The 22,428-nt window shown below is 41.1% G+C and overlaps 1 protein-coding gene across 1 annotated transcript in view; it reads right to left on the bottom strand.

Moving 5' to 3' along the window:
- Positions 1-17,678, bottom strand: part of ndp (norrin cystine knot growth factor NDP) — a 22,052-nt gene extending 4,374 nt beyond the window's left edge. The window contains exons 1-2 of the mRNA XM_005745513.1: positions 17,550-17,678; positions 6,448-6,878 (exon numbers count right to left, since the gene is read on the bottom strand). Coding sequence (XP_005745570.1) covers positions 6,448-6,642 — 195 coding nt within the window. The 5' untranslated portion in view covers positions 6,643-6,878; positions 17,550-17,678. The remainder of the gene's footprint in view (positions 1-6,447; positions 6,879-17,549) is intronic.
- Between the last annotated feature and the right edge of the window lie 4,750 nt (positions 17,679-22,428).

Genomic DNA, 22,428 nt, shown 5'->3' with positions numbered 1-22,428 from the left:
TTTAAAAGAATTATCTTAAATTCTTGAATTCTCACGATGAAAAGCTAGCTATGATTAATCATGAAAACTCCAATATGACATGAACCTTGCATTCATCGGTCTGTTGTGTTTTAGTGACAGGCGCTGTGGTTACTTTTTCCTACTTTGGTTTTTTTATTGGCAGTTTTTAATTTGAATTTGAGGTTTTATGCTCTAAACTCAAGTACTTTTGTAATTAGGAATAATGGTGCTTATTTTGGCTGAAATTACTTCAGTGTTTCCAACAACAGCTGCTGTTTTACTTTAAAAAAGTCACTGCTTGGATTTTCAGACTAAAACTGAGCAGCATTGGACTTTATTTGAGCCGGGGTTGCTAAATGCACATGGATCTGTTAGGTAACAATGTAATTACAGTGTGACATAAAGAATGTAAGCATTTGTCTTTTAAAATAAAAGTAATTAATAACCAAAATTTCAAAATAAAAGCATTAAAACTTTGTCATCAACTAGCATGTCCGCAGCAGTGTTGCTGTCCAAGTTTAGACAGATGTAATTATGTTAAGAACTAAGATACTCGGAAATGAAGGACGAGTTTTCTGCAACCCTGCACTGAAATATTTGTGATTCCCGTGAGGAAGTCCCACATGTCCTAAAGACAAAATCCAGAGTCGACACAGTAATCTGTGCTGTCGTCAAATGGATAGCTTGTGTGACTGATCCATTCAGATGCATGGGGCAAGTGAAATATTTTCTTTCTTTTGTCTGTGTGTGGGGATGGGGGATTGTGTTTGCTTACTGTAGTCTCTTACAGCAAGAATATTTTTTTCATGCATTTAACATGTTATAGAGTTTGTTTTAATGTTTTAGAGGCTGAAGTGTCATCTTGGCCTTTAGAGGGTCTCGAGATCCACTTCCTGTTTTTTGTCGTTGCTTGGATGTGTGGAATGGCTCCCTGGGAGTAATGGCTGACACCTGGTTTGCTCATCTGCAGATATACAATTTGGGCCTACGGACTCAGCTGCTCGCTGACCTCCAGATTATTTGTTTTTACTGAACGTTGTCACCATTATTTTTTTGGTTTACTTGCACAGCACTTGTTCACACAAGACACATAACCGAAGAACTCACTCCATGTTAAACGTTTTGGTGAAACACTTGGTTAAAATCATGTGTGGTCTCCACATTCTCTTCTGCCCCATTGTGCTTGGGTTGTGAGGGCAGTAATACTTAAGAGGAATAACACGTTCAGTTCAGTTTCTCATATGAAAGCTTGATTTTATAGCCTTAGGTCACCTCAGGCTCTCCTGTGCTCTGATATTTCATTTACTGAACAACACATTAATTAATCAGCAGTGGAAGTAATAGTTAGTTGGAACCCTAATTATAAAAAAAAAATTTAACCTTGGAATTTTTTTTAATGCATTTAAATTATAATTAACCCTGTAATGCCAAGTATATCAGATTTGATGCATCAGTTTTTAAGAACTATAACCCTCTAATATGTTTTTTTGGTTTAAGATAAACAAACTATGAAAAATAAATTGCACAAAAATCCTGGACGTAGCAAAAATGATACAAATTAAATCTTATACATGCAAATTCGTCAGAAGGGTCGACAAACAATAGTTTGAAAGAAAGGAATTTTCTGGAAATTTTCAGGCTTTACAGGCTTAAATAAAACTCAAGGTGAAGAACTAGTTTTACACTGGTAATAACTGGTAAGTGTGTTCTGTGTTTTTGAACACAAATCAAAGGCAATTTCTGATAAATCCATTTGTCAGATGGCTTTCTACATTTCTTTGAATAACTGAACCCTATAGTTGGTTTAGTGTCACATAAATGACAATGTACAGTATACTCACACATCAACACCAAAAACCCAGCAGGGGTGAAAATAAGCAGAGAACAAAGAGGGAAGAAAAAAAAATCAACATCTTGAACAATTTTTCACTCATTTTTACTGCACTGCAAAAAAACAAAACAGTACAATTTTTATGTTTGTGCACAAAAAAGTACAATAAATAACAACATCAGTGTATGAAATATTGTTTTTTTCCTTCACAATTAAGGAAGAAATTTTCTTCAGCTCCGGTGAAACAGGTCACAACTGTTACTTACATTAACCCGAGAAAGCAGCAGTTCAGCACTGGCAGGAAACCACACACTGTGGATCTAACCTGTGTGTTTTCATCATGTTTTTGCTAATAAGTTGAGACAGATGCTCAGGCAAGAGTTGCGTTAGCATCTAAGCAGGAAAGTCATTCAAAAACAAACCCAATCCTATTTCTTTGCACGCTGCACAGTGCCAAGATAACCATAATGAAATCCCCAGGTTTATTTTTCTTCTCCCCTCAGATCCACAGAGGACATTATACAACTGCTTCCACTGGCTGAGTTGTGCTCTTCGCACCCTGTAAACTCAACTTTATTTGTGGAATTAGCGTAGTGATGGTGTAAGTTCAAATTTACAATGGAGGAGTTTGCTACCAGAATATTACTCAACACCTGGGCTGCAGACAGCAGAGAGAGCTTTTTTTTTCTAGTCATACAGCACTGCTTGAGCTTGAGCTGCCCCATATTTCTTTGTTCCTAGGAAAACAGGAAAAATGTGTAACAATACACAGAGTATAGAAGGCAAAAACACACAAAGTCAGTGTTTTGTATGGTCACTTTTATGACCACCTTTAAAGCTTTCGTTATTTCTTATTTTCAGCTTTTTGAAGGTCAGTCAACGCTGTTCTTTGGATGTTTCTGTCTTTTGTTCTGTTTTCTGTCAAGGTGATCGCACACTGCTTCAATAATGTTGAGGCCTGATCCCCAACACTACTGGCCCCAAGCCATGTTTTACAGATGGCTGTAGACATTCGCTGTTGTCCCCCTCTCTTGTTCATACAAATCCTCTAAAGATCCACCTCTATAAGATCTGGTGCCACTGATTTTTTAGTCCAGTTCACTGTGTAATCTGGCATACCTCATCCAGTCTTGTTTCTTTCATTTAAGATTCATTTGAAAAATCAAACCTTAATTGCCTCCAAATAATGTGGAACTTCTTGTACACACACAATTTTCTTCTGTCTTGATTATTGCTGCTCACTTTTCACATGCATTCCTCAGCCTCTTCAGCCCGTCTTCAGTTGGTACATGATGCAACAAAACAAAAACTAGCCGTCATTCAGAATCCATTTAAGAATGTTACTAACAACATATAAAGCCCTTCATGACCGGGCTCCTGCGTATAAAGCAGAGCTACTGAGACATCATAACTGCAGCCAACCTCATCTGATCGGGGTCTCCTAACTGTTGCTCTTATCTTAAAGCTTGTGGTAATCACGATTTTGTGGTTGTAGCTCAGGTTGGCTGAATCTGGGGTTTGTTTTAAACATCTGCTGCAATCTCATTTCTATAGTTTAGCTTCTACTTAATCTTTTGCTGTCTATTTGTGGCCTTTTTTTCTTCTGCTATGCGTGTATAGGACTGTGTATGCAGGAATGAAAGCGACTGTGTGCTTGCATGGTTGAACATGTGCACTTAACTTTAATGCATTTTTATCCAAACTATGAAGCCCTTTGTAACTGTTCTATATAAATAAAGTTATTATAAGTACATTTTCCCTGTTTCTCTTCCTTCTTGCCTTCTTGAGACCATTTCTGATGGTCATCAAACTGAAGTTGGATCAACTGGAGTGCCAGATGCATCGCTCAGGTCTTGTGTCAGTTTTTTTTTTTACTGGATTTTTTCCTGTTCCTTAAGAACGGGCCTTTCAGATACTGTTTATCTGATGTATATTTTTAAGCCTGCCACTTCTTTTGTCCCCCAGTTTCCTCTAAATATTTCAGGGCACAATGCACAACATGATGAGATATGGCAACAAGTTTTCAGCTAACAGCTCTTTCCAAATCGCCTACTACTGCTATTTTAAGTCTATCAAACTATTTGACAAAAGACAAAATAAAGTGACAGAAGATACTTTTAAAATTGTTTATTTACTAAATTGTCTGTGTAGACACAACGCTGGCTCATCCCTTTGTTAAATGACTTTTGTGATACTAATTCATAGGTCAGCATTAAGGGATTTAAAACTCAAGAATTAAAAATGAAAATCCTCTGAAAATGGTCAGGTACAAGGACTGGAATGAAAATGTTCAAAGAAAAGCTTTAAAACACCTTCAGACAACCTGAGGACCCATCACTCAAGACAACCTCTTAAGCCCCAACGTCTCCTGACACGGGAGCAAAAGGCAGGAGATCAGTTAGGCTTGGGGCTTAAGAGGTTAAAAGGACAGGGAAGTTTGGCTTTGCAGAATCAAAATATAAAGACGTGACAGCTGGCTCAAACTTTTTGCACAGTACTGTACACAGCCAAAATATGAAAGTGGAAAGACTCGAGGAACCAATATAGTTTACCCCAGAAAAGAAGCAAACAACAAAAAAGAACACAACAAAGCGTGAGGGCCCATCATTTTATTGGTTTCTATCCGCTGGCACCGCATATAAAACAAAGGACACGACCACATGCTAACTAGCACATAACGCACCAGCACAGGCATAAATGCCGGCAAGAAGTCGGCCACTTACGTAGGTTACATTGTAGGCACTACAAAGATTCACCACAGAAGTCTAAATCAGGCCTGAGGTGTAAAACAGTTGCTCAGTTAGGCTTCCACTCGGCTCTCTGTGCGCTGTAATAGAAAGCCAAGCTCATGCTGAGTGTGTGTTCAGCCCTGCCTCGCCTGAGCCGAGTTGCGGTTTGGCCACCTGCTTGATGCACTCAGAGTCAGAATATTAAAAAAAGACCAAAGAACAGATCACTCACGCTAGACAAGCAACTGCACTGGTGCACAACAAAAGGAAAGAGGGAAAATCGACAGCACCTTCCCACAATAGCATTCACATGTTTGGTGCTACTCAGTGGGATCATCAGTCTCTTTACGTCAAGTGGCTGTCTTTAAGTTGTCAGGATACACACCACACCATTGTTTAATCACTGCCTCTCCACTTTTCTTCTTCTTTCCTCACCCCATCTCTCTCTCTCCCCCTCTTTAGCACCTGGCAGTGCACGAGCGAGCAGGCTAACAGCGACACGATAGCTTCAGCCAAATCTGAGCCCCAGCTGAGGTGCAGAATATGTCTGCAGCGTGGCCCATCTCCAGAACCACCAACACACACACATATACACACACTCCTATGTGACTCTTCTAAAAGAGATGGAGATTAAGAGAGCAAAGGAAAGAATGATACACTAGAATGGTCAAATGGAGAAAGGCTTTCAAGGGGAAATGAGCAATACTAGTAGAAAGGAAGGAATTTGTGAGAAAAAATGGCTCTTAAGTCATTGCTGGGTATTATTCTTAGGCTCAGGAGCTTGATTTGAAGCAAATGGCCCATTACCTTAAGGAGCTCTGTGCAACCTTAGAAAACCACTGTTATTGCTGACACCTCCACCCAGGTGATCAGTAGGCTATAGCTCAGGTTCATGCTCAGCTTGTACTTTCGCCAGTCAACACTGTCCTGCAAAAAAATGTTGTTCTGTTGTATGTGCTGTATTTCTTGTATCTTGAACAGAAACCAGGAGACCGGTATAAACACTGCGTGTCAACATAAAGACATCAAAGCTAAATTGCAGACAGCTTGCTAACCACCTCCATGTTGAAAAGAAAACCATATTTTGTTTAAAGTAAATATTACTCATAGATATCTTTGCCATTGCATGATTTACTAAAATCAGTACCATGTGACACTGTATAATCAATGATCACTTTAGCTGGGCAAGCTAACCAACTAGCATTTTCATTCAGATATGATTTTCACTGACAAGCAAGATGTGATTAGCCATACTCAGCTTTGGTAACATTAGCAGATAAAGTCGTTTTAAAATGTCCAGCTAAGTTATTAGATTAATTAGCAGACCCTGCTGTTTGCAGTTTGTCCGTGACTCTGAAAACTAAACATCCTGAAGTCCACCACAGTTTCCCCTGATAGTCAAATTTCCACTTCCATCTCCAGACCATCCAACTTAAATAAAACTGTGTTCTGGCTAATTTCAGCTCATCAGCTAACATGGACAACTTGATACCAACACCAGGTAGCTAGCTAACCTTATGTTTCATCCTGCAGTGTATGACAGGGCTTATTAGTTGACTTATGTTCTAAGCTGTTGTTTTCTGCTCTTGACACTTGCACTAGAAGGCAGGCACTGAGCTACGTGGGGTGTAGAATAATTGTCACATCCTTTGGGTTTTTGTGGAAAAGTTCAATCACATCGTTCACACAGTAATCACACCACCGGCTGACAGAGGGAACTGAGAGACTCGGGGATGGTCTCATTTTTGAACTTATATTGCACTCCATTTAAACACTGGCAACAATAAACATTTAATACATCAAACAAAGTAAAAGTCACATAACAAACATTGACAACTATCTAGATTTCATATGAAAGGTTGGCTTTTAGTGTGTTGGTAGGTTTACCTTGGAGTTGCATTTATAAATTGGGTGTGTGATGGTCTCCACAAAGTGATGCCTCATGCAGCGGTCTGGGTCAGCATCTCCCAGGTGTGCGTGTCCGTTATCGCTGGCCTTGTTGCTGCTGCTGGCAGAATGGACCAAGCCCAGGAGGGGGCAGCACATTAGAACCAGCAGAAGACCAGAGGTGGAAGGTTTCATGATCGGGCCACCCTGAGGCTCTTGATCCTCACGGGATGTCCAACGTGTAACGTAGTTGCTTTTCTTCCTCCTCCTTACAGAGTCTGTTCTGTCACAAGGCTGCACAAAAGGAGATTGTCTTTGACTCTGCTTTGTTCCTGTCAGCTCACTGTAGGTTCAAATTCAGCAAGCTTTAGGTAGTAGGAGGGTTTCTTGGGCAGGCTGCTCCATCCCCCGCTGCCTTAATCCATCAGAGTCTGGAAGCAGAAGACAAACATAACTGCATCAATGGAAACATGAAGAGATAAAGACCAGAAAAAGCAGCGATATTGCGTGTGGCCGTTCTATGTTTTGTCCACAAGTCAAACTGTTCCAAATGCTACAATTCATGTGTAGTGGATGAAGCTATCTCCAGACAGTTTTTTTTTTCTGCCAGTTTTTGAGATTAATTATTTGAGTGTGTGTGTCTCAAGAAACTGGCCGTCTACTTTGTCTCCTTTATTCCACGCTCAACCCAGTACACCCACACACGGCACACACATGTGGACACATAAGTCCTTGTGCTTTTATTACAGAAGAGAAACTTAAGCCATGCACAAACAGCCTGCAGCCGGGCCTTTTCCTCTCCCCAGGAATGACTTTTTCATTAAAATAATTCACTTTCCCAACAAGCCCTCTCATGACTGCAAGCCCTCTGCATATTTTCACATTTATTTAGGTAATTTTTTTTCGACTTCATAGTTTTATAGTCCTTCTGACAATAGGGTTTGTGTTAAAAGTGAGCCTGGTTCTGGCTGCAGCAGGTATGTTGAAATGTGTTGTGAATTAAGTGCATGGTAGGGTGAGAGATGGCGAAAGGAGCAAAATAGCCATGTTGAAGTTTATTAACTATTATTATCTATCTATTTTCATGAGCTACCCATAAATTCATGCTTTGTGATCATTTTAAATACTTTGACCCAATTTATACTTGTGTGCTAAAGGTTTACGAAGAAGTGGTTACACATGGAGTCGCAGGAGCTGTATTTATGCTTAAGTGTTTTGTTTTTTTTAAACACGTACAACTAAAGTCAAGTGTAAACCGTGGCTTTGTAAATGTAGGTGCTCATTAGTGTTGCTGTGGAAAAATATGACTTTTACACAGTTGCTTTGGGATGAGAAGAAAGTTATAATTTTGATGAATATTCTGTTCCTTATTACTCCTCAACTAAATGAATATGTATTTAATTTCAGGGACAACTATATAACCCCACTGATATATTTTCCACTCTGTCATATGTCAATCATATCATTCATTGTCACCTGTAAGTGCTTTAATCCTTGAAGTTGAGAAAAGTTTAACGTTTGAGCATTAATGACTAGCCTACTTCATGCTGCTGACATTTGTTTCCCTCCCTTGTGACAGTATAAATGTGTAAATGGTAAGATGACCTAATTGCTCTCTATGGTCTGAGGTTGCCATGTTGCTGGTTGTTGCTTCCTGTGTGGACACCTCTTGACATGTGATGAGTACAAGTAGTTATTAAGTGATAATGTCTACTTAAAAAGTTTGTGAAATGTAACCTATTTGAATAGTACTTTGATAATACTTGGAAATTATTGAAATTTTAACTCAAGACAATTTGTAACTAGCTCTTCAGTCAATTGCTTTTAGTTACATACCTATGCAAGAAGTGGAGTTACATTACAGTAGAAAATGAAAATGTAACTTTAATGCATTAGTGTTTTTGTGAGTGTGTGTCCAAACATCTGCTAATCACCCACCTGAGGCTTCTATGCATCCAGTTGCCTTTCTCATGCAATATGCACTATTTTAGTTGCTTTATCCTAGTCACAGTTCCACCCGATATCATGGAAAAACGTGTAACAGACATCCACCGTGTCCATTTCACGCTTTGCCTCTCCAAAGCATGAAAAGGACATGCATGCAGAAGCTGCAGTACCAGCAGGGGAGGTAATATATTGAAAGCCAAGAAGTCGCTATTGACCAAGGGTGGAATAAAGTACATTCCAGGGTCCTTAATCACCAGAAACAATTTACAATAATTTGCAGCAAGTGGCTTGTACTGCTACTAAAATGATCAAACCTAAGGGAACGTCTTCAGCCTGTAGAGAACTTTCCTGTTTTATTACTTACAAGGAATGCATCTGGCACATGACTGAATTACTTATAGTCTTGCGTTTTAAAGCTATGTCTAGCAATTTGTGACCTACTACATTTCAAAATAACTTCCCAAACAGGTCAGTTGCACTAAATGTGTTATAATATAAACAGAGAAAATACTTTCACAAAACACGAATACATGAAATTATGTTATTATTATCATTTTATTACATCCCTTTTCAACACTGCACCATCTTGCACTCACTTCTTCATCTGAACTAAAACCAAGCAACTAGTTCGGGCAAAACCTTTAACCCATCTCTCCATCTTCAGCTCCCCTTTAGTTCAACCCCAGTGTTTTTCTTTCTAAGGGGGAATCATTTAACCTTAACATTCCTCTTGAGAGAAATAGAAGTATCATTTGGCCTGTTAAAATAAATATTCCCCGAGATGTTTCGTTGGCTTGTCGAACATGTGCTGCAGGGTTTACATTGCAGTCGGCTCATGCAACAGGATGCTTTAGACAGCCAGCACCCATCAGCACTTCCAGCTTTGCCAGCCATACCGTTAGAACGAACACTGTTATCCCCGTCTCTGCTGCTGGTATCGCTATCAGCATCATTAGTGTGCATGTCTTAGAAATTACACAGTCAAGTCATTGATAATCGTACAGTGGAATCAATTCAGTTCCCATGTAAGACAGAGTAAACGAGGAAAATAGAGGCATCAGCCAAAGTGGACATTGAAGCAGATGTTGGCTTGTTTTTACTAGATCGACATGATCTACATATTTACGTGCACCCATGTGAATATAGCTTACAAAAAGTAGAATAAAACTGGACATGAAAAAAATATCTATTATGAAAAAAAATAAAAATTACACTACACTAACACTAACTGTAATGATTTTGTGAACTTTGAAAACGAAAATAAAATAGAAATATAGAGGAAATATCCTTTAGTGTCTGGTAAAACTTTAATTACAGCTTGCCTGATGACACTGAGGGACATGTTTATCGAGACTCCACAAGAGTCAACTGCTTTCAAAAAGTTCTGTTTTTATTGTAATAATTGTACAGATTTTCCTAAATCTTGCCTCTGACAATTCCCTTTTATACAGTAACAGTTAAAATAGACTTAAACTCTGATGCTAATTAAAAACTAAAAGTAAACATTTTATAAACTAATCCGAAACAAGAAAATCCACTCAGAAAACTAACTGAAAATAATACAAAATAAAAGCTAATTCAAAAATACAAAACTATGATAACTGATCCATTTAACCCCTTAGCAGTCCAATTAGTCCCCTAAACCATCCAATGTCCCGTGGGCGGTACGTCCGACTGCTAAGGGGTTTTAAAGACCAGATTAAGCAGCAATGGGGCAGTGAGACAAAAATTTGCTGTCGGGCTCCTTTTGACCCGAGACTACCCTCACTTATGCCTCTGTGCACACCTTGCATGCCCCGTGGCCTCCAAATTCCCTTTCAGTGCAGTGCGCACTACAGAGTACACATGACAGCTTCATTACGTCCCCAGAGACCCAGAAAACAACCAATACTCAAGTGGTAAAGCAGTTCTTAGGTTTTCTGCACGTCAGCTGAATATGTGGTCAACAGGTTTATTTTCCAGTGAATGTGATCTTACTACCCCATAAAATCTAAGCAATGTGGACTCAAAAAATGAACTAGACCTTTCTTCCAGCCTCCATAATCAATATTTCTAAAACACTTGAAATGATCAATGCAACAGGAAAGAGTTTGCTCAAAGAAGCATAGCAACTTAGTGAGCAGGTGGCAAACAAATTTGTGCATATAGCAGTTAAAAAGTCAGATACCTTCCTAAAAATTCAGTGGAGACAACGACTTAAGAGGACTTTACACTACAGACCTCAGCATGGCCTGAGAGACATATTTACAATGAACTGGAATACTGCTTAATATCTACTGTATTCAAACACACAGATGTCTGGATAAAATGGTCATTATCAGCTTCAATTATGATAATATGGTTTCCCTGCTCTCAACTGACTAAACAATGAATTATTGACGATTCAACTGATTTTCCCTTTCAAATTGCCTATTAAAAGTACACATGCAGTCAATCTGTGAATTTTCTGGCTCCTGTAGTTTTGGCGCTCAGTGACAGCTGGATGCTGCCTTAGCTGGACGACAGTCTGGTTTTGGATGAAAGAACAGAAAGCATATGTGATTGCAGCATCTCCTAACCCACTTTTTAAGGGAAATGTGTTTAATCAGTTCAGATCAAACATGACAATGTAACTGTATTTAGGTGTTTTCACAGGAAAAACATCCACAGTGTTTCCTCATAAATCAAAATTTCCGCTCAGAACATGTGTTTTTGTTAGACAACAGGCCTTACCATGAAGCAAAACAATCAAAGATAATGACAGGAGTGAACCGCCGAGTAAATACCAGGACAAGTCAAGCAAACTTTATTTTACCCTAAATCTCATAATTTTGGTCTCCAGCCAGCTCTGCGCTCTCTGATTACTAATTAGTTGAGCTAGCCAGACATTTCCACCTTTTTATGTGCACCAGGGAGATGACTTTCTATGACTGTCGTCTGCTTGTTATGTATCCATCTGAGGCAGCTTCCCTCTAACATCATTGCTATGCAAGCAGGGACGTGCCCTTACCGCAAGGTGACCACACATCATTATTACTGTCTCTTTTGGCAACTCAGGCTTAAACTCTGAAAGCTGGTCGTATCAATACAGAGCTACGAATGGCAGCTGACTCAGATAATGGGGGCTTTCAGGATAATATATGGAGATTGTATCTGGCTGAGTGAGTTCATTACTGCACTGTGAATGTACAAACTGAGAACTTATTAATGTGTGAAATGCCAGGTACCTTATACTCTCACCTATCCAATTCATATTTATAGAGATCTTAGAGTTTAGAAAAACAAGCTCTATTGCCCCTTCCACCCCATTCCCCCAACCGATCCAAGTATAATGACCAGCAAACCCGAGACCGTTACGGTCCATATCTTTCCTGGATCTATTGTTTGGAATCAACCCCATCATCAAGTCCAACCAAGCTTGTCTTTCTGATATAATTACAAAAACAAATCCCCATGGTGTTCCACTTAAACTTGAACCTTTTCCTTTTCCCAAAAACAGTCCCTCTATCGTTCCTTTCCCATCACATCTTTCTCTTTAATCCCCAAGACCAAGCAGTTGCACCGGTACCGTCTGATGTCTGATAGAAATGATTATTTCTGGGAGGAGTGCTGGATACAACCTCATTATGTCACCTTGGGTCCTTACTGCTTTCATTATAATGTGCTGCTATGTGAGCAATACAACAAGTCATTAATTCTGAATTACCCATGAAATTTCACCTCAGTTAAAGTAAACAACCTCCTTTGATGATCGTTGTAGAAAAATTGCTGCAAGACCAGGTCCAATCCCATAACCTCCAGCAAAAAAACCACCTCGTCCCTCATCCTCATCACATGGATAACTTCCATTTGGTGTATCACATACATCACTCGAATTGATTTTGCTTTAACAAATCCAGGTTCTTAGTTGTGTTAACTGAAAGCCTGTGTCCTGATATCCGTGACAGGAATCCATGTTCAGAGCTTAGTGGAATAGGAACACTGCATGAGGTAACACTACAGGAAGCAGCAGCTGGACCGCTGCTTCAGAGTGTTAGACTTGTACTGTTCTAGCAAAGAAGGAGAAAGTATGTTGTGTTCTACAGAAGCCAGGGACATGGGGGAGATATGCTGAATTAGCTATCACAATATTGCCAAGTCTAAGGCAAAAACAAGTAGTCCAGAGTAGCATTATTACAAGAGGAGAACGATAGAGTTGTGGGGTGATTTTTTTATGTATATATTGAGTTAAGACCACCACTAATAAAGACAGAACTTTCAACTAAGTACAGTTACAACATATTAAATTGTTTAATATGTTACCTTAATTAAGATGGTTAAACAAGTAAGTTGAATACACTGCTTAGAACTAACTCTTTAATGTGTACAGCTGGCGCGTAAAAGAGGTCTTAGATATAAACTTAATGGCTACTTAGTTTATATTATACTGCCAACGTTAGTAGTTTCAAAAATTACGATTATAAAAAGCCTTAATGTGTATTGCTTACTTGGAAATGTTGCCTGAAGCCTTTTTTCTCTCTGTAGAGAACATGGCACCACAGCTTAGGTTTGCAAAGCTGTACCTGAATGAAAAACGAGACTTCTGGAACAATGTTCTTTGGACAGACGAGACAAAAGTGGAGATGTTTGGCCGTGATGCACAGCACCACGTTTGGTGAAGCATATCTGCACAAACATCTCATACCAAATGCCAAGCATGGTGGTGGAGGGGTGATGGTTTGAGTTTGTTCTACAGCCACGTGACCTGGGCACCTTACAGTCACTGAGTAAACCATGAACGCCTGTGTATATGCCTCAACCCAAATGAAATGCTGTGGTGGGACCTTAAGAGACTTGTGTATAAACAAAGGCACACAAACCTCAATGAACTGAAGCAACATTGAAAAGAAGAGTGTGCCAGAATTCAATGTGAGAGTCTGATAAAGCTATGGGGAAATGGATTACTTCACGTTATTAGTGCTAAAGGTGGTTCTACGAGCTACTGAGTTCATGGGGTCAGGTGAAAATGCAGCGTCATGAATGTACGCTTTGACTTGTGAAGTAAGGAAGCACACTCTAAACCCTTTTATTGAAACATGACATTCTTTTTACAAATTCATTCACATCATTCACGTGGAGAAATTCAGAGCCTGACAGACCTGAGATGACAGTGAGTTACTAAGAAATGATTGTAAAATCATTTAGCAAAAAGCTAATAGTTTTAGCTTTAGATTCTTCGTGAACATCCTGCTTCTTTGGCCTATACCAGGTAAATGGCAATTATCCATTACCTTTATTTATCCTTTACCTATCTTACCCCAACCAGTTGCGGCAGATGTCCACCAAAGGGAGTTTTTCCTTCCCACTGATTTTTTCTCTGTATGTATTATTGTAGGGTGTACCTTACAATATAAAGCACCTGTTGGTGTGATTTGGTAGAGTGCGTCCACTGCTTCAGGTCTTACTTAAACAAATTGGGACTTCAGTAATTTAGCACAAAGGCCTCCAAATCTAAAGCAATCTCTTTTCCTCTTCAACTGACCAACGTGAAATTCCCAGTACTCAGAAACTAATAAGAGTGCCAAAGCTGGAGGCCCAGAGGCAGACGAAATTATTACTCAGCATGTATTATTTGCACTGTAACTCCTATCTAGATCTGTGCTTATTGCTTATAAAAAGACATATCATCTGTCATAGAACAAATCAAATTAAACAAACTCTCCTTCATTTTTATATAACTTTAGCACAGCATAGCCAAAGGGCGGCTAATTTAAAAAAGGGCTCTGGACCTGCAAAGAGATCCAAACTGGGTTAAATATATAATATGTGGGAATCCAAACCACATTACTACAAACACAGCCCCACAGTTTGTGTGGTCTGAAGGTTTTGGCTTCAGCTAGTTATGAGAAGATAATTCCAAGCTTAAGAAGTGCAGACACTGTGATGCCTCTCTTAGAGGCTACTGTGGGAAAGATGCCTCCCCACGCTCACCTGGGATACAGAGACCGATCATGATGGGTCTGAAATACAGGCAGGCCAGATCTGCTTCAGGTTTTTGACTACTTTTGGAGTATCTGTGGTGAACAGTTTTCATTATTTTCTTACCATTTATAAAACCAAGCAATCGATCAGTTCACACAGATCAGTGACAGCAAAAACTGATTTCCCTGTTTTCCACTGCTCTAAGATACACAAACACAAGTCATAATGAAAACTTTTGTTCAAGAGGTACAAGTGAAACAATTACGTTATCTCAAAAATCTGTTATGAAAAGTGACACTGCGCTGACGCCCCAGTGTATGTTGTGTGGAACAGAATTGCACAATACTTGTTACCATGTTTTCTTCTTAGCAGTGGGGTGCAAGTATAAATATCCCCTGCCCACCTTACTTATGGGTTTTCATCTCACACACACAAACCCTCACATATGTACATAAGGGCTGTGTCATGTGGTATTCTCGTGGGTGTTATTATGCTCCTGCTCTGGGGCTCTGAACATTGCTGGGATGTTGGTGTGTGACGGCACATGGCCTGGGTAGAGGAGTCGGGATCTGAGGGATCCTCTGCTTTATCACCTATGCCTGGCGGCAGCTGAGTACACAGTTGTTGTCCAGTGATGGGCCTGTCTGCAGTCACAATGGGGAGCTCGGGTATTAAGCCCCCACTGCCCTGCTGAGAAAAACAGGTGCATCACAGGACGATGGAGGAGATGGAGTGAGGGCGAGGTGACAGGTAGAGCGGGGGAAAAGGTTGTTTTATGATCTGTCATGAATAACTCAATCTTGCCTTCTCTCCTACATTTACTGCTACATCATCACCCTCGCTGCTGATCTGCCACGGCTCTGTATCATGCCCAGAGTTTACGTCATGATTTTCTATTCACCACCACCTGCCCTCATCCCCAACCTCACCCCCTCCATTGTTTCACCAGCTTTTAATAAACTAAAGGGCAGATTCCTGACTGCAGTGAAGTGAGGGGGGGTGGGGGTGTACAGAACCAAAGACCTGTCCAACCACACTCACACAAACACACACACACACACAGTTTGGCATGCAGAGTGCCAAGCTCTTCCACTGTCTACTGACGCCAGCTCTCAAAACGCACACACAAACTTACTCTTCCTCTCTGTCTAAAACACACACACATTCACCCTCTCTTACCCTCCCCACGCGCCACTCTCCTAAAAGCTAAGCTCCTCACTAAATATATATCCCCCCCTCCCCCCAAGTAAAGATAAGACAAACAGTGTGGATTTGAGAGCACTGTACAGCCAATGACAGGCGGCCGTGTGAGCTGGAGCTAATCTTGTGTTAGCTTTACAATTTAGGCTTCTCAGAAACAGTGGGAAATAAGAGGCACTGAGATTGGAGAATACACAGGGAAGGCATTTGTGTAAATATTCTCCAGTTTCTTTTTCTTCTCATTTAACCAGAGTGTGGGAGCTGTTTGTTGACCGCTTTGATAAAAACAGAACCCCCTAATCTTCCTGAGTCAACACGCATGCACCTCAAATCCCAACTCCATCTCCTCTGCTGTTCTCTCCATCCGTGTCAGAAAGAAGTGGGGGGAAAGAAAAGCTGTGGTGAGCTGTGGGCTAAAAAAGCTGCGCATGTAACTAGATCAATCCTCAATGCAGCTCCAGGCCTAAGACGTTTTTGAAAAAGAGGGAGCGAAAGGAGTCGTGGACGCATTTGTTTTATCGCTCTGGACCGGGTTTCTTTGGGCAGCAGATATCTGCCACATGCTCGTCTGGGTGGTTGGTGTTAAGGATCCCCTTGATGGCCTCAGGTTCGTGTAGAGCATCCATTTGTCAGAAGCACATTCCTGTGGCAGTGAGACATTGTGAACTGCCTATCAGAGCTTCAGCACTGTCCAAATAAATATACTCACAATGGGCCCCAGTGTGTGTGTGTGTGAGAGAGAATATGAAACATGAGACACAAAACCAAGTGTGTGCTGCTCTGCCAGAGTATTGCTGTCTATCTGCACCTGGCTGAATGTGCAGTGTTTCAAACACACCTCCTACTCCTCGTCTTCGCCTTTTTCTCTTCCCCAAACAGTTCAGAGGTGATTCTCAGTGTCTGCGGCGCCTCTTTCGTTGCCGCGCAAACTGTTTCTCATCTGGTGTCACCGGAAGTGGACGGAGATGTCTGGAGGGCTGTTTGCATCACACGGTCTCAATCGCTTTCTTTTTTCTGCCCCGTCTTGTGTCATGCTCTCTCACTCTCACCTCCTCCAGCCCTTCTTTTCTCAGCCTCTCTCACACATCTCAGTTTCATTCTGTTTCTCCTATTTATTGTGTCCTCCTCCTGGCTCTGCCCGTCTCTTTCTTTCTCAGATGTTTTTTTTCCCTTTCCTCCTACTTGGGCTTCTTCTCCTACCCCACTCACATTATCCCACACTCTTTTGTAGCCACTTCATTTTTCATTTAAACACCTTCTCCCTTTATCATTCTCACACACACGCCTCTCCTCCTCAGTCAAATCAAAGTGGTAGCTCGCCTCCTCCTCCTCCTCCTACCTACCACAGAGTCTATTGTATCTGTCATCATGTACTTCTAGCATAAGCCAGCAGCCTCGGGGTCCAACATAACAGGCCAAGTCAATCATACACTTACAGCCATGAACGCACACACCTGTAAAACACATATTCATGCATCTCCGGAGATGTTCACTATTAACGCACTATTAATGTCCCGCAAGCCACGCGGGTTCCCACTGTCCTTCCAGCCTCGCTGTCAGTGCCTGATTAGCAAATCCACCGGCGCCAACACAAACATGTTTCCTCTTATTACAAATCATGTCACACTGCGTCCTAATCACAACCACTTGCAGTTTATGGACTCACACGGTGTAGAACTGCCCTGCAGTAAAACAGGAATGCACACCTGAGCTTAGTGATGTGCAACAGAGGAAGGGAGGAGTAGGGGGGGAGAAAAAAAAAGTGAGCAGGAGTGTCACTCAAACTCTCTTTGAGCGAGCCCATGTGTGATGCACGTACAGCTACGTAAAAATGCACACACGTGAAACACATCCAGGGTATAGCAGTGAATACTTGGATCCTCGATGGCATGCCTGATACAGAGTTTGATTGACTACATTTGCAGCGCACAGAGTTATAAAAAAAGACAACAGGATGCACCCAAATCTGCAGGAGTGCAGATTCAGAGGTGTGATACCCAGGCTGATGGTCTTACCTTCAGTGACCGGCAGCAGAAAGACAGCAGAGGTATCCGGAGAGGCTGCATGCAACACTGGATTTGTTGTTCAACTGTTGTTTCCCAGCCAGCTCCTCTCTCCTCTTGTTTCTACCTCTCTCTCTCTCACTTACACACACACAGACACACACTGATTGTCTGAGCGCTCCTCTCTCCTCCCTCTCTCTCTCTCTCTCTCACCTCTGCTTTCTCTCTCTTTCTCCCTCCCTTGCCCCCCTCTCCCTTACTTTTCTTTAACAGGGAAATCACCAGACAGAGGGAGCAGCCTGGATGCTCCCCGCCTGTGAGGACGCTCATCACATGTGGATCGTGACACAGCAATCGTATATCATACGCCCTTTTACCTCTTCCCTCTCTCTCGCAGGCACACCAGCTGACGCACCGACATGCTCCGCAGCGGCAAATGGGAATTCCAGGCTTGGAACGACTCTGCTTGCCCCATCAGGAGAGAGCTGACCAAAAGCTGCAGCCAGTTTTTTACGAGGTCAGGGTTATAAAACTGTTAGCAGATTTAGTTTATTTAAAAACAACTGGCCCCTGCGGCCCTTCCTCTTCACGCGGCGTCCCCCCCCCGTGACACAGGGGGTAGGGGCGGAGGGGTTCGCAGGTGTGGTGGTGGTTTGGAGGGGAGGAAGGAAGGGGAAGGAGAGAAGCATATTTGGGATTGCAACTCTGAGATACCATTTACTTCTGCTAGAAAAGCAAAGCTACACATACGCTGAATATATTGAAAAAGGAGACATTATGAAAAGCGCCAAATCATAACCGAATGAAGGACTTATTTGCCAAAAATCACTCTGTGTTTAAAACACAGACACACAACCCGGAGGGGAGGGGAAATATGAGCACAAACCTAAAGCCAGTTGTATGTTTAGAAATGATGAAAACAAACTGCAATATAGGAGAGCCCCGAGTGGATCCAACTGTAATAACCTCATCCATCATTCTCAAGCGGCTCAATATGAAGACAGACAGACCCTGGAAATATTAAAGGGGCACACTGCTGTGAAGAGAAGGCAAATAATGAGGCTTGCCCTGAAAGTTATATATTCTCTGAGGCTGCGTGCACAACAGTCGCCTGATTATTGCAGTCGATTACGTCAGTGACCTCGCTTCCTTTTCAGCATTTCTGGATAGAGAAATATCAGAAATATGACAACTAACTGATGTGTTTGTGGTACTGGGATACAGAGGGAAAAGGGTATTTCACAGTTTTTACACAGGCACAGGGAGGCAGAGCCTATTAAGGGACAAGCTCGTGCCATTTTTCATCGCCTCATGAAATAAGTAACGAGTTCATGGCCCCCCAAAAAAGGTGTAAAAGAATAACACGTGTTTGGTGACAGCATGTGCTCAGATTGTCATTGTAGCGCACACGAACATGTCCTTGGTACAGGGAGTAAAAATTCTCAGGGGAAATAAGGGGCGCGAGCTGCAGCACACTAAGCAGGGCTTACAGGGTCAAAAGTTTAAGAAGCACAATTACCTGGAAGGCCTCGGCTGACCCCCAAATTTCTCACCTTCTGTTCCCTCTCTCTCTCGCACAAATACACCTTCGACAGAGGCGATTTACAACCAGCAGCAGGAGGTGGGGGTGAAAACTTATATGCCACCAATGGGCTCCTAGAGAGTGAGAGCGAGAAGCACACGTAAGTGTCTTGTGTTTGTGTTTTGATTGCACTTTCAGGCATTGTAAAAGATCGGGCCGGCTGTGAATGGTGTCAAATTAAATGGTCATAACTCACCTGGACTCAGCCTCTCCTTGGCTTAACTCGGCTTGTGTCCACACGAGAGGCGGTGACAGGGAGTAAATGGCTTCAGATAATGTATCATAATATCACATTAAGAAAACGGTCAGTGGAGCCAAATGTGAATCCCATATGCGGGGAGAAGAGGGTGGGGTGGGAGGCAGAGAGCGGAGGAGAAAGGCCAGAAGACATATTGAGCTGAAGAGGGATGCACTGAGCTGACATACCGCTGCAAAAGCAGCCTCCTGACAACTTGGACAAAACCTCTCACTCTCTGCACTTTTAGCTGGTAAACGGGCGGTAATAAAAAGCAAAAATAATGTGACAGCTGCTGGCAGGTAACTTACTTTTTAAAATTACACCTCGTTTCTCTCTTTGTTCGGCTCCATTTTAGTGATGTGTCACGCCTTAAGATTTTTTTTGCTTCAGTTGCATGTGACAGCGGTCCATGTCTTTATTAAGTCCCACCTTGGCTGTAGGCACTCTGATCCTGCTGTCCCTGTGAGCACCGGCACTCGAGCTGGTCTTCAACAGGATTAACAGGGCAGGGTCACATCGTATCACCTGAGGCAGACATTTTTTGGCCTTTGGGCATGGTATCCTAACACCAGCCAAGAATTTATGGTGGTGATGAAGCTCTGATGCCCTGTCCAAAGATGTAAACATTGATATCTGTCAGTTTTTAACTCGTTTCCTTCGGAGCAGCTTATTTTGAGCCACTTCATATCGTCTGCGAGACACATAGAACAGCAGGCTGACTGATGGTGAACGCACACGTATTCAGTCTTCATTTGGAAGCTTGACTTTCAGTATTATTTGAAGCTGGATGAAAAAAAATAGAAGTGGGCTATTATTTTTGGAGATTTATGCAGACCAGTGTGCAACAGAAAAACAGGTGTGTTTGCCTCAAAAGTGGTCTCCACTGGGAGCCAAATGCCTGACAAAAATAGTCCCATAGTTGTATTTTAAAGCTGGTGTAGAATAACTTTCTCTCTTCTTGACCAGGTAGAGTAATGTCACAGCAGCTGCCAAAGACAACTTGGTGTTTGATGAGCGTACCAGGTCTGCCTATGGAGCTCAGGGAGAAACACAGTTAGCTCAGAATCAAGGGATATTGTCTAGTGCAGCAATAAAACTCTGGTATCAAAGAGAAACTGCACGGCTCAAATGGCGATGAGGGCGCAGTGAGTGCAGACCACACCGTAGCTAATGATCTTAACACTCATTTAAACCCAAAACACATAGCTGTGTGCATGACATTGCATGGGAAATCAGAACAAATAAAGGGATATAAGAGAGAAAGTGAAAAGATTCTGAGATATGGAACAAAAAAAAGAGCAAATAAGTGCTTTCCCATGTGCACCTGGGGCAGGGTCTGATCCTGTAAAGTGGGGTCCAAGGCTTAGCCCTCTCTACCTCCACCCTCTCTCTATACCAATGGCCATAGGCACTGAGCAATCACCGAAATGAGGGAGAGCTGCAAAAAAAATCTACTAAACTCACTTCATTCCCATAGAAGTCCCATTGCAGTGGACATTAAAGTAGCTGCTCTACCTCTGCAGCCCACTTGGGACTTCTGAGTCAGAATCAACAGGTGGAAAGGCATCATGTTTAGTGAAGGTTGTTTGAACTGTGCTACAAAAACACTCTACCTGTGTTCAAAAGGCAAAAGCAAAAACCAGCCAACAAACATGATACCATCTAGCTCTCATTTCCAAAGGTTTTGCAAAGTTTTCATCACAACATCGTCATTCCATCTCAAATCAGATGATCAAGAACTCAAAACAGAGATTTGTTCTGTTTGGATTAAACTATCTGCTCATATTTTGTTTTTGTGGTAAAACTTGTTATATTTCCCCAATCCAGCATGAAAGTTGAACAAAAACAGCATTTTCTTTATTTTTGTGAATAACAATTTCATGTTCAAAAATATTCTACGTTTGCTTTTGCATTTTTGGAAAATATAACTATTCAGACATTGTCACCAATTTTCTTTTGCAATGTAAAGTTTTTTTTATTTGTGGATTCTTAATTATAGGACTTATTTATAGTCCCATAATTCTAAATAAATATATTTTAACTAGTAAATACTCAGATATTTGAATACAAATGAAAATTGTAGGCTTTTATCTTTTGAACACTTTTGAGATAATCGTGTTCAAACATGGTCTGAGATTTCAATGTGCAAAAAAAAAAAGACCTGAAAATGGATAAATGGACCATTTCTCCCAAAATATATCTTGAAAGTATTTGATACATAAAGCTACAATTTCACAGCAATCAGAACATATGTTCAACCTTTGAAACATAAACTTTCGAGGCATTTTTTAAATGCAGAAAATGTTTTTACAAATGTGATGATTTAAGAAGAAAATGGAAAAAATAAAATACATATTTAACAAAATTATTTTCTGAGTTGTAATTAAAGTCCCACCTGTAAATGTCATACTTTTGATTTATTTAGACGCGACAATCTACTGATACTTTTGTTTTTGTCATATTTGCTCAATCTTTCGTGATGAAGTATTTCATGTTAAAAGCTTTTCTGCATGCTTTATTTCACAGTTTTGTGAATTGTCTTTCACAACGTGAGACTTTACAGGTTGGCTTGAATTTTTTTTCTTTCATATTTTACCTAGCCAGTACGTACACGTACTTTGATGTATGTCAGGGCAATGAAAAATTCAGGCTTTTATCTTTAACGGTCTTTCAGATATGCATGTTTATCCTTTGCCTCAGATTACAATATGTGACAAAAAGGCCCGAAAGCGGGCCGACGGACCATTAAAAAAAAAAAAAAATTAATAAAAAATACAAATAAATTAAATATACACATATTTTGAAATTGAAGTAAAATGAGTATATCAGAGGGACAGTTGAGGTTGAGCAGTTTGGACAAAAAGCTGGTTTGGATGCAGGAGGAATACTGGATATTTTGAACAAAGGATGTTGAATTTGGAGCTGCCAAGAAAAAGGCAAGAGGAAGACCACAGAGAAGATTTATGGACGCACTGAAGGACGACATGCAGAGGGTTGGTGTGACAGAGCAGGGCGGTGCTGGGGATAGCGTGAGATGGCGTAAGTCTGATGCCCTGCCTGTATCTTTTTTT

This window comes from Pundamilia nyererei, unplaced genomic scaffold (assembly GCF_000239375.1).
Source record: "Pundamilia nyererei isolate P.nyererei 1_Seehausen unplaced genomic scaffold, PunNye1.0 scaffold00160, whole genome shotgun sequence".
In the NCBI taxonomy this organism is placed as follows: Eukaryota; Metazoa; Chordata; class Actinopteri; order Cichliformes; family Cichlidae; genus Pundamilia; species Pundamilia nyererei.
Note: the sequence above shows the minus strand (reverse complement) of the source record. Positions and strands in the feature narration are given on the sequence as shown.